Below are 12,981 nucleotides of genomic sequence, written 5' to 3' on the forward strand. Positions count from 1 at the left end.
AGTTCATGAAGGACTATATTGATATTGTTGAATCCTTAACATGTTTACTTAAGGGTATTTGAAGCAAGGAAAAGCTTGTTAGTCGGTGAGTTGTTTGGACTAGTGAGGTTGATCAATGTTTTCAAACATTGAAACAGCTAGTTACCAATGTATTGGTGTGACAGATTATCGATCTGAATAAACCTCTTGAGGTTCATATGGATATGAGTGATTATGCTTTAGGTGTTTTTCTTTATCAGGATGGTTGACCAATTGCATTTGAGAGCTGTAAGCTCAATCATGCCAAACACATTACATCACCCAAGAGAAGGAACTATCGGCAATAATGCATGTGCTTAAAATATGACATCATTATTTGTACGACACTCAGTTTATTTTTTGGTTTGATTACCATTCGTTGAAATACCTTTGTGATTAGACCGATCTCTATGACCATCAAACAAGATGGGTAGAGCTTAAGCAATAATTTAACTTTAAGATTAGTTATTGAAAGGGTGCAACTAATATGGTTATTGACACTCTTAGTCAAATACCTGAAGTTCATGCCTTCTACTTTGCTAAAATCTCGATTTATTTCTGTCTTTCTCTAAAGGTGTGTTGCCAAAATGATCTTTACTTTGGTAAGATCTGGCAACTAGTTCAAGAGGTATCTAGTATAGTAGTCTAGGAAGCTTTGGCGGTCCGGATGCCCAAAAGTTGGGCTGCTGAGAGAAAGATGGCAAGATATGCAGGAGATGTTGAATTTCTGCACGACATGTAGGAGATGCTGATGATTGCTCAGGAACGGCCTAGGATGGTGCCACATTTTATGCTAACCAACATCATACTTCTTGAGAGCTGCAAGAGGGCATGTGGGTTTACCTTAAAGTCCCAAAGGACTTTGATTTGATGACTACCGATAAATGTTATAAGTTATCTTTGAGGTATTGTGGTCCTTTCCAAATTACCAAGAAGATGAGTAGCATATCTTATGAGTTGGATTTACCTTTGGAAATCCAAGTTCACTATGTATTCCACATTAGTTTTTTGAAAGAATGATTGGGACAAGGTGAACTAATTGTAGGTTTCACGGCTTGAGGATATTGCTTGATATGTTCCACTCACACCTGAATTGGTTCTTGGCCTTAAGACTAAATGATCTCGTCGCGGACCGTTTATCCCTAATATTTGGTCAAGTGGAAAAATGTTTGGAGGCAGAGGCGACTTGGGAGTCTTGAAGAGTTGTTTTTTCCACTTCTTTGTGAGGATATTGCTGAGGGCAGCAATCATTCATAAGGGGAAAAGTCCTATATCCTTTGATATCTGGATGGGTGCTAGTAGTATTGGCCACAGTGGTCATGAAGTTACTTCGTGTGAATGCACTAAGAATACTTTGGGATTAGGGTAACCGAGACTCAAGGCCCTATTGTGTACATTCATTGTGTGATCACCACTCTTGGACTATTGGCCCGTTGGCCGACGCATCCATACATCGAGATGGTCTGGGCTGGTGGTATGGGACACCAATCCTTAGGATGTGTTGTGGCCCGGAGTGCTGCTAGCTCCAAGCTTGGGGGTGAGCCCATTTGGTTCTATGGTTGGGAGGTGGGTTTGATGTCTAGTCCCTTTTATTTGTGGATATGGCTTGTGTCGTGTCTTGTGTGCAAGTTGGTGTCAGAATGCAATGTTGTAGAAGCATATGATCGAGAGAGAGAGAGAGAGAGAGGAACACAAAACATCTACAATGAAGGAATGCTGAATAAGGGAAGCAAATATGTACACGAGCACAGTGTGTATGTTTGTGTATCTCCACCTAGATGATCTCACTTTGTTGTGAATCTTAAAGTTTGCACTAATCTCCATGTGTTGAGCTTGAAGATCTGCAATCTGATATACTCAAGTGTGGGCTGGGAGGCATGTATAAATAGGCTGAAAAAGCAGTGTCATAAAATGTAGGTAACTGCACACGTGATTAAAAAATCGTTGATTGCTATGATAAAAGTGCCGACTACCATCATAAATGCATCACCTGTTGACCATCACATGTTGCAAATGCTGCCAGCTGATCCTGGCTGGTTTGACCACTCATATGTGTTGGGAAACCTGCTGCGATAACCTGTTAGACCTGCCACATGGCACCCCGTGCCTGCCCATGACCGATGGTACTTGCCCAAACTGCCATATGGGTGTGCATGATCGTAGGCTACTGCTCTAGAATGCCTGAACTAACAAGAAATGAATGTAACTTGCCCATCTTTGATGAAGGCCTGTCCAAGCGATGACCATATCTCTAACGCCCCCTCTTAGATCCTCGACATGGCATAAGACTGAGGAACCTGGAATGCTGCCAAAGTAAAACTTGTGGAAGTGCCTTCATAAACAGGTCTACAAGATTGTTCTTTGTCTTGCAGTACACCACATCGATAGTCTTATCCCGAAGCTTCTCTCGAATGAAATGGTAATGTATCTCTATGTGATTTGTCCTAGCATGGAACACGGGGTTCTGTGCCAAAGCAATGCAACTCTCATTGTTGCATTGAAGAGTAGTAGGACTTGTCTGTGGGCAGCCAAGTTCCTCTGATAACCTTCAAAGCAACATTGACTCACATGTGGTAGAAGAAGCCGATCGATACTTTGCCTTAGTTGAAGACAGGGCAACCATGGGCTGCTTCTTGCTACTCCAAGAAATAGCACCATCATGCAAGGTAAAGCAATAACCTTTCGTGGACCTCCTGTGGTCCACATCTCCAGCCCATTTTGAACCATTCCAACCTATAAGCACAGGATCCAAACCATTTGCACTTGTTGGATAATAGATCCTTAGATTAGGGGTCCCTCTTAGGAACTGCAAAATTCTTTGAGCAGCATGTCAATGTACCATCTTGGGTTCACTTATGAACCCTGCTAGTAAATGTACAGCAAAATACAAGTCAACATGAGTGTTGAGGAGCCAAATCAAAGATCAAATCTATTGCTGATAGTAGATAGCATTCGCCAAAGGAGAATTTATATGGGCTACGGCCTTCTAGTTTGGATCCATAGGAGTCGCAATGGACTTGCATCCCTCCATCTCAAACGTAGTCAAGAACTCTTGCACATATTGTTGTTGGGAGATGAAGATCCCCCTCGGAGTTTGATAGATCTTTTGACCTAGGAAGAAGCATAGAAGTCCCATATTAGTCATCTCGAATCTCTTATGAAGTGCTGCCTTCATCTACTCAACCATCAGGGCATGGTCACTTTTCACGATCAAGTTGTTCACATAAAGGACAAACAACACACGACCTCCATTTGAGGTGTGTATGTAAAGCTGCGGATTGGCCTTGAAGTATCAATATCCCAACTTGTCCTAGAGGAATGGGTCCATCTTTTCGTTCCAAGCACGAGGAGCGTGTTTGAAGCCGTAAAGGGCCTTCTTCAACCTATATATCTTACCATTTGACGATCGAAAGCCAAGAGGTTGCTCTACATAGAACTTCTTCTCCAAATCACCATTTAGGAAGACAGACTTCACATCAAGCAAATAAACCAGCCATTTCCTATGGTTGGCTAAGGCAAGAACAACTCTAATGGTAGCCATTCGAGTTGTAGGTGCAAAGGTGTCATGGAAATCCACCCCTAGTCGTTGTGCTAACTTCTAAGCCTATTGCAATGAACTGTGCCTTGTGCTTATCTAGAGTACTCACTATGATGTTTAGTCTTAAATAAAGACTCATTTTATACCAATCACCTTTTGATGAACTGGCCGAGGCACAAGATCCCAATTGTCGTTTTGCTTAATAGCATCCAACTCCCGCTCCATAGCTATCTTTCAATGTTGTGATTGCAAAGCCTTCTTCATGGAGGTGGGCCTCCTATCCTGTATAGCATGGGTTATCAAAGAGTAGTTAGTACAAACAAGCTCAGGTTTTATGCGTGTGGTTTCTCTAAGATTGTTGCGGACTATCCTATAGCTGCCACTCTTCAAGGACTCCCTCAATCCTTGAATCACAGTGTGTCTTGAGCCCAACGAGGAGGAGGCTGGATCTCTCCTTGTCACGTTCCATTTGGTGAAGTCTTGGGAACATCCATCGGCGGTGGCTTAGTCGGGGCAGCCAGTGGGAAAGTAGTATCCTCGTTCAAAGATGAAGCATCTCCACTAGGTACGGGCTCCAATGGTATAGTTGCTGGTGTTCGACTATGTCTTGGATCTCCAAGCACGAGGTGCTCCTTACCCCCCTCTGAGACCGGAACCTCCACGAAACAAACATCTGGACTCATGTAGACATCCTGCTTAACGGATCATACAATTGGTAACCTTGGGGCTGCTAGTTGAAGCCCACAAACACCTGTCTTTGGAAAGCTGCTTCAAATTTATTGCGTTGTGTCTTTGGGATGTGAACATAGGCATCACACCCAAAGGCCTTGGAATAAGAATCATCAGGCTTACATGCCTCGTAATCGGAAGTAAGCTCGTCTCGATCCATGATTAAGAATTTGAAAGGAATCCTCGTCAAACTCAATGAAGAGGTCAAGGGCACAAATCTTGTGTACCAACAACAAATGATAATTCAAGCTTGGACATAAAGCACTTTTGAAGTGTGGGCACCACTGTGCCCATTCGAAATAAGTTGTATGTTATCCCTCCCTTGAATAGGAAGAGAACAATAGATGATAGTGTGAGGTTGGCACATAAAGCACTTTTGAAGTGTGGGCATCACGTGGCCCATTTGAAATAAGCTGTATCTTATCCCTTCCTTGAATGGAAAGAGAAGAGCTATCACTAATGAGAATTTGCCCATGCAAAGGCCGCAAATGGGCAACACTTGCTGTAGGAGGAGTCTTGTGCCGAGAGACACCACTATTAACAATCCACTCATGAGGGTGTGGGGTCATCAATGCGGCATTAAAAGCCCGAGGGGTTGATGCCTCAATCACCTACAAGTGGAGGAAGGTAGTTGATGATGGAGCAACCAATGCTCCTGAATCCTTTGAAGACTTCTCCTTTTTCTTCTTGTTCTTTTTCTCCTTGTTGGGGCAATTCTTCTTCCAATGAACTATCTTACTACAGATGTGACAAGTGGAATCCTTTTCTTTGTCCTTCTTTGATTTGTCCTTCTTCTTCTTGTGATCCTTTCCCTTTTTTTGAGATGATTGACCTATCAATGCCTTCAATTTGGAAGCATTCCGCCCTTTTAATTGCTTATCATGGTCCAAAACCATAGGAACTAACTTTTCCCAATGAAGAGTCTCTGTCCACCCTAAAGCAATCAAAGCGGAGTAAAATGCATTGAATTTAGACGGTAATTGCGAAAGAAGCGTTATTGCCATGTCTTTGGAAGTGATTACCTTCCCCGCATTCTACACCGGTGTTTGTGATTTGTTGATACTCAAGGTCCTCATCTGTACCTCCAAAGAGAGAGATTTCATAATGGTCATTCTATTGTACATCTGATCAAGCTCCCATCCAAATCTCGATAGCCACCATTAGGTGCTCTTTATGGGCGATTACGGCTGTAGTGCATGAAAGAAAGAGAAACAAACAGATGCAGACATTCTGACTGCACTTGAACCTTGGCCAACTCCAAATGGTCTGTAGTACAAATTTTTGGACTCATCAAGTGCTCTATATGGGCGATCATGATTGTAGCGCATTTAAGAAAGAGAAACAAACAGATGTAGGCATTCCCTATGCACTTGAACCTTGGCCAACTTCAAATGGTTTGCAATAGAAAATTTTGGACTCATCTCTCGATGAAGGACGGTCGAGAGGCTCTATTATAAGCTCTGCCAAATCATAGGACTCCAATATAGCAAAGCATCATAATGTGTCAAATGCAATAGTTGTCACCATCAGGCTTTTGATCTGATGGAAGAGCCTGTAGGATGGGTAACTTCCATGATCACATGAAACTCTATGTCAACCTCAGAAGACATCTTCACCTACAATGCTTGCAAAAACATAAAAGGAGTTCCCCTTTGATTTGCAAACTCAGCTTGCTAGGGCTCTTCTTTGCTTATAAAGCACCTTCTTTACCCGTTGGAGGCGATGAAAAGGTAAAATCTACCAAGAATGGCTGAAAACTCAGCTTTCTTCCTTCAAAAAGAGCAAAAATCAGCAGCAAATTCCGGTAGTTGACTCCTTTCCGGCATGCCCATGCTCACCTCAGCCTTGTGTCGATGCATACCCCTCTTGTTCACCCTTGAACGCTGAAAACGCAACCTTGTGTCATGTTGAAATCTCCTCTTCAAGTCTGCTACAGGTCAATCAGTCCTACACTGCTCTGATACCATATTGGAGTGTCGTGGTGCAAAAGCGTATGATTGAGACTAAGAGATAGAGTGAACACGTAGAGAGAGAGAGAGAGAGAGAGAGAGAGAGAGAGAGAGAGAGAGAGAGGGAGGGAGAGAGAGAGATGAAATGAAATGAAATGATATATTAACGTCTACAAAAGGCCAAAATGACCTATGAGACCATGAGTTACAATCATGTGTATGATGGTACAACTGTCTAGGCAAAATATATAGCACAAAGCAAAATAAGAAAGGAACTAACTATGGCTATGTGTAAACATAGAACTCTATCTAGTAACAATGAACTCCAAATGGTATAATCTCATGTGGGTATGGAGGGCCTAGCTCTAGCCCGAGCAATAATCCCCAATATCCGCCTATGAAGGTGTCATCGGTGTCTGTGTCGAGGTCTAGGACGTCTGGATCTCGGCTAAGCTGAATGGCTTGATTAATCAATACTCCCTTGTCTCTATGTGGACTGTGGCGGTGGGAGAGGCTCTCTTGTGGACTGTGGCTGTAACTGTATTGAAGTCTTCTGAGTCTCCTTTGCAAAGAAGTCTATGAGTTGCCTCTGCGAAGGGCCTCGGTGTCCTGGAGCAGCTGTACTCCTGAGGCGCATGCCACAAAGCCGTTGTATCTCAATAAGAAAGAGGCCAAGGCATTGTTGATCGGTAAAATTCATGACTTTGGATAGTGGTCCAAATCCGTCTCTAAAGAGACAGTGGAAGCGACCACGAACCTCATAATACATTGGGCAGTGGCATATATAATGATCCTCTGTCTCTAGCTCTAATTGGCATATCTGGTATATGTGCTCCTCTAGTGGGATGGATCTATATCTGCCAGTCTCAATCTCTAGCTGATGTGAGGAGGTGTGCAACTGGCTAATAGTACATCTGATCCCATGGGAAAGGTGGGTATCCATGTATCTCGGGCAAACAATGAATCCATTGTCAGTAGTGTGAAGGAAATGCTCGCGGTAGAAAGCCATCTTTGTCCCTAGCTCCTGCCCTGGTATCAGCCATGTCCGCCTGATATCCAACTGGGTAAGATCCATCCTGATGATCTTGCAAATCTCTAACCTGTTCAGATCAAGAGATGGTGGATCAAGGGAGTATTGGAAGGGGGGTAACTTGTCCATGCTAAAGCCATGCAGCTCAAACCAGGCTGACATTTGTGCATACCAACATGAAGTATCACCCTCTCTAGCAAGTTGCTTGGAGGACTCAAGGGCCAACTGTGCATATCTGTGTCTGGGTAAGTCCCATAGGCTATGTATGTATGCGACTGATCGGGTGAGGGCTTCTACCACAATCGGTGTAGTTGCTAGCTCGGCTATGATGATCTCATGTGGCACTAAGGCCTTACATCTGATAATCTTGGATATCATGGACACTAGGGGTTTTTCCATTGACCTCCATCCGTCATAAGTGCGCCCTGATCTACTACGGTGGTCAAGACTGGGTCCCCATATCTGTACTCCATAAAGTAGTGTGGATGTGACTAGTATATCGAAGAGCCATAGCTTGGTGCGGGGCTCTTGGAATTGCACGTGTGAGCACATCCTCTCCAAACCACCTAGTGCTGTGTATCCGTGAGTCAATCTAGTGTTTGTTGCCTCTCGCATAGAAAAGGTGGGCCCTGTTAATAAGACTCCTAGGTATGTATAAGAATCCACATACTCTAGTTCCTTAGATCCATATGTGAATTTAGGCACTGATCTCCTGACCCATTGTTGTGTAGTATTAAATACCATCACTTTGGTTTTACCAAGGTTCACTGAAAGCCCACTGTCCCAAGTATAGGAGTGTAATGCGCCCAAGTGTCTTTGTAGACCCTCTGGAGAGTCAGCTATCAATACAATGTCTTCTGCATACAATAGGAAAGGTATCCAAGTGCTAGCTAGTGGAGCTCCTCTATCTCCTTCTTGTGAAATGTAATCAACAATCCCATCAATGTACAAGCCAAATAATGTTGGAGAGAGGGGGCATCCCTGCTTCACCCCAATGGTGGAGTAAATAGGTGCCGAAAGGCCCTCAAGTGTCCGGACTCTGCCCACAACTCTCTCATACAGTGCCAAAATACCTCAGCTGAGCTCTTTTGGTACTCCCATGGCATGCAGTCTCTCGGTACTGTGTCAAAGGCTTTGTGGAAGTCCACAAAGTAGCAGTAGGTCCATCGGCCATGGGCCCCTCCCTCCTTAATGATCGCTGTAAGTGTGAGGATGTGATCCAATGTGGAGAAACCTCTCCTAAAGCCAACCTGTCCCTGTGCTCTAAGACCCCACATCTTTGCCCACCTGCTTAACTCATGCTCAAGGATGGAAGCATATAACTTAGCCAATGTATGCCCAACCATGATAGTCCGATAGTTACTGGGTAGAGTAGGGTCCCTTGACTTGAGGATGGGTACAATAGTGTTCATGCTCTAGCTTTCTGGTAGGCCTTCACACATGGCTTTGTTAAACATGTAAGCTAGGAATCCTGCCACCAAATCTCTAGCATGGATTAAGTGCTCGACTACTAATCCATCATGATCTTGTGCCTTTCCTTTGCTAAGTCTGTCAATGGCCTCTCGGACCCTACTTTTTGTAAAGAAAGTGGTGGTCTCTGGGCAAGGCTCAAGTGGGAAGAGGTGGTTGACCCTCCACAGTATAAAGACTAGTTGCATACTCCTCCCATACAACGGTGAACGTAATAGGTGTGGTCGGGCAATGCTCTCTAAAAAGCCTCCAAGCCTCTTTAGGGTCCTGGCTCAAGAATAACTGATATAGTTTTTGCACCAGCTGGGCCAAGAATGTTCTCTTCTTCCACCGTGTGAGGCGTCTAAAGAATATTTGTGCCTGTTTGTGGGTAGTGGACCCCAGTGCTATCTCTCTCTGTAGCCGTGCTCTGGTCTCACAGCATTCATCATCATACCAGCTGTTCCGGGGTGTCACCCCGGTGGAGGCTCTCTGTGTGGGTCGTGAGTGTGGGAAGGCTACACCTGCAGCGATGTGTAGGGCCTCACTGAACTGCTGAGCCAGCTTCTGTAATGGAACGTCGGGGTCTGCATCATGTAACAATCTAAGGATCTCCACCTCATAGGTATCCTTTGTCTCTTTGGAAAAGAGGTATCTCGAGTGTCGGTGAGCTGCATGATGGGTCTGTGTGTCAGTGAATTGGAGGTCAATGGTGAATGATAGGTAGGCATGATCCACTGCAACTCCGAGAAGGCGTGGGGATACTGAGAGGTCGTGGATGTGAGATATCAGCATCGGTGGGGCAAGAACATAGTCTACTGTGTTGGCACCGTGTCGGTGAGGATAACATGTGAAGGCGCCATATAGGGGGTATCTAGCCAGGCCATTGAGAATGGCCAACCTGTGTGCTGTGCCCATCTCCACAAGGTATCTCCCATATTCTGTGACTTCCCCCATATCCTGAGATGTTCTCTCCAGCTGTAGCTCTAACACATCCTGCTCCTGTAGCATCTCCTCAGATGCATCAAAGAAAGACACTTGATGGGAGGCTGTCTTGGCATTAAAGTCTCCTAGTAAGATAACCTCTCCCTTCTTCGAGAACTCCCAAATGTCCTCATCCAAAGTGGCATATCGTGATTGCCCCTTGGGTGGGGCGTATCGGGATGTCATAGGGGGGAAATAGCATATGGCAACATACAAAGGGCGTTTCTCACTACGCACTCTCACCCACATGTATCTGGCCTGCTCATCTCTGCGGACTACCTGGATCATCTGTTGTAGCTCCTCCTTGAATAATACTGCCACTCCTCGCGACCCGTGATTACTGTAGTCTGTGCGTGTCTCCTTCTTGCAAGCTGACTCCCACCTATAGCTTGTCATCCGTGGAAGTGTAGTATGTGGTCCCTGATGTGTCTCTGAGTAGAACACCATATCTCTTCCTCTGAATGTCTCCTTAAAAGCTCCCACATCCAATCAGAGGGCTCCATTACAGTTCCAGACTGCCACTGCAAGGCTGGTTCCATAGGTCTCACGCCGTCATTTGTGGCTTCTCTCCATGACTACCACTCTCCCTCCTCTGTAGAAGGCAAGTTTGCCCTCCTCCCTGGCTGCCTTAATTTTTGGCATGCACTCTCTCATGTGGGCTAGTTGGGTTGGTGTGAGATTGTCACCCAAAAACACACCGGTCCCCTTCAATGTACAGCATTGAGCTAGGAAGTCTCTCCTAGCCTCCATGGTGGGGAAGCGGAGAATGATTGCATGCTCTTCTGAGCTCTCCCTTTCTATGCTTTTCTTGCCCACTCTCCAAGCGGAGACATGCGTGTCTTTCTTAATATTCATTAACGTGTATAGCACCTTGGTGTCCTCATCCACTTTTTCATGCATCTTCAGCGTTCCTCCTCCAATGTGTCATTGATTATGGTTGTTGTAGGTGCGCGTCTTTCTTAATATTCATTAACATGTATAGCACCTTGGTGTCCTCATCCACCTTTTCATGCATCTCAGCGTTCCTCCTCCTATGTGTCATTGATTATGGTTGTTGTAGGTGCGTGTGCTAGGTGTTTCCCCTTCTTTGCAATTTGAATCCATTGCTCCGCCTCCTCTACTTGCTGTTGGGTTTTCTTGAGCATCTTTGCCCAAGAAACAGCCTCCTTCGTCGTCTCTTTTTTTTGGAGTTGTTGTACTTCCTCTTTGATGGGGGTGAGCTCCTCGGTCATGCTAGGTTGGATTTCTCCTTCCTCTAGCTTGGGGCTGAGCTGAATGTCAGTCAGTAGCTGCCTAAGTGATTGAATCTCCCCATCTTGGGCTTCTATCTTCAATTCCAGCTTTTTAATCTTATCGTTCAGCTGCTTGTTCGCTATGCTTAGTCCGTTGTCATACTCCTTGACTTTGTTGATGGCATTGGTAATCGTCTGCTCTATCTGGACCTTCTCCATTTTGGGGGCGAACTCCGTTTGGTTGTGTTGGGTTTGATTGCGGGCAACAGGGCAAAGCGCGGACTACAAGCGCGACCTTGGACAATAGGCGGGAGTCAAGTCAGGCAAGCATGAGCTGAGGCGGGAGTCAAGGGGCGGACGACAGGCCAGCAGGGATCGAGGCGGGAGTCGAGGTGGCAATCAGAGCGGACGAGTCACGACAGGCAGGCAGCAATCGAGGTGACTGTCGGGGCAGACGAGTCACGGCAATCGGATGAGTAACGACAGGCAGGCGGCAATCGAGGCGGCTGTCGGGGCGGACGAGTCACGGCAGTTGGGGCAGATGAGTCGCGGCAATCAGGGCTGGACCTTTGCTTATAAGGCCAACTACACCAGAAGCTTTGAAGCCCAAGGACGTAGACTCGAATGGCAGTAGTCCCCTTTAATGCTCAAGCTCTTCTCTTCTCTAATTTGTCTCCTAGCTCCTTTTGCATTAAACAATCGTTGAGTGGTACCATAAAGAAGATAAGACCGAATTAATCCAGTTGGCCTTTAGAGTGAGAGTTTGATATAATGCTTCACTTATGGGCAAGGGCTGAGACAAGCTGGTTATGCATCGATTGATCATGTGATACGTTGCACCAGTTTGACTAATCATGATCTAATGCCTTGCAAATATTCTGGAGATCGATCAGGAGCCTGCTTAACTACAATGCATTGCTCCGCTTGATACGTGTGATTAATGAGGGCCTTCAAATATTCCAGGCGCTGGAGCATTTTGCGATAGTGAAGGGCATACTGGCTGGCATCGATCTCCGCTCCGCTGTGCCCTTCTTGGAGCTGTGATTCCCGTTGACGGCGGGCTCAACTTTGAAACCTGTGGCCAGCTGCTATTGCGGCCACAGCTTCCAGATATCGATGTAGAAACATACTTATACCCTCGACCAGCTACGACGACCCCTTCGTTGGCCATGCCCAACTGGCTTCCTTGATCATCAGTGCTGCACCTCTGCTGCCCTCCCTCCCTCCCTAGCATCCTCTTCGGCCACTCTCTGGCATTCCCTCCTCCATTTTCGTGAGGCTCTCCAGGTCTCCTACTCCACCATCTCCATATCGACGAGCAAAGTGCAGGAATAGAGAGATTGAAGAACATGGAAGATCTGCAATGAAGGAATGCTGAATAAGGGAGCCAGATATGTACACAGGCACAGTGCGTATGTCTGGGTATCTCCACCTCGACGATCTCACCCTGCTGTGAATCTCGAAGTTTGCAGCAATCCCCATGTGCTGAGCCTGAAGATCTGCAATCTGATATACTCAAGTGTGGGATGGGGGGCAGGTATAAATAGGCTGAAAAAGCAATGTCATAAAGTGCAGGTTGGCTGCATTAAATGCAGCCCACTGCACATGTGTGACCATCGCATGTGGCAAATGCTGCTGACTGATCCTGGCTGGTCCGACTGCTCACATGTGTGGGAAACCTGCTGCAATAACCTGTCAGACCTGCAATGTGACACCTCCTGCCTGCCCATGACTGATGGTACCTGCCTTAACTGCCATATGAGAGTGCACAACTGCAGGCGATTGCTCTAGAATGCCCAGACTGACAAGAAATGCATGTAACCTACCCATCTCTGATGAATGCCTGTCCAGGGGATGACCATATCCTAGGGGATGGCTCACCAAGGCTGCTGGATTACTTATAACTCGCCCACTGCAAAATGCATTTTACAGGCGCTGAAACATGAAACATGACTGAAATATTTCACTGCGGGCACTGAAACAATATTTTTGGGTGACAGTTAAATTGTTATTTTGCTCTAAGAAAAACTTTTCTTCGTCTTTTTAAAGATA

General features: G+C 45.6%; 2 protein-coding genes and 1 pseudogene across 2 annotated transcripts in view; 1 reads left to right on the forward strand and 2 right to left on the reverse strand.

The window, feature by feature from the left end:
* The window catches only part of RAN1 (copper-exporting ATPase / responsive-to-antagonist 1 / copper-transporting ATPase (RAN1)), a 90,308-nt gene that overhangs the window by 17,253 nt on the left and 60,074 nt on the right, over positions 1-12,981 (forward strand). The gene's annotated exons all lie outside the window — the stretch shown is intronic.
* LOC148029492 (uncharacterized) lies at positions 6,684-8,023 on the reverse strand. The gene has a single exon (XM_087688335.1). It carries the CDS (start codon positions 8,006-8,008, stop codon positions 6,722-6,724), a length of 1,287 nt encoding a protein of 428 aa, XP_087544461.1. The 5' UTR covers positions 8,009-8,023; the 3' UTR covers positions 6,684-6,721.
* LOC148029493 (uncharacterized) lies at positions 8,251-10,929 on the reverse strand (annotated as a pseudogene).

This window comes from Lygodium microphyllum, chromosome 11 (genome assembly GCF_053477565.2).
Source record: "Lygodium microphyllum isolate KBCC chromosome 11, Lygodium_microphyllum_v1.1.10, whole genome shotgun sequence".
NCBI classification, from domain to species: Eukaryota; Viridiplantae; Streptophyta; class Polypodiopsida; order Schizaeales; family Lygodiaceae; genus Lygodium; species Lygodium microphyllum.

Excerpts from the sequence above, each read along its gene's own strand:
- LOC148029492 (XM_087688335.1), bottom strand. The coding sequence starts at position 8,008 with ATGGTATTTAATACTACACAACAATGGGTCAGGAGATCAGTGCCTAAA.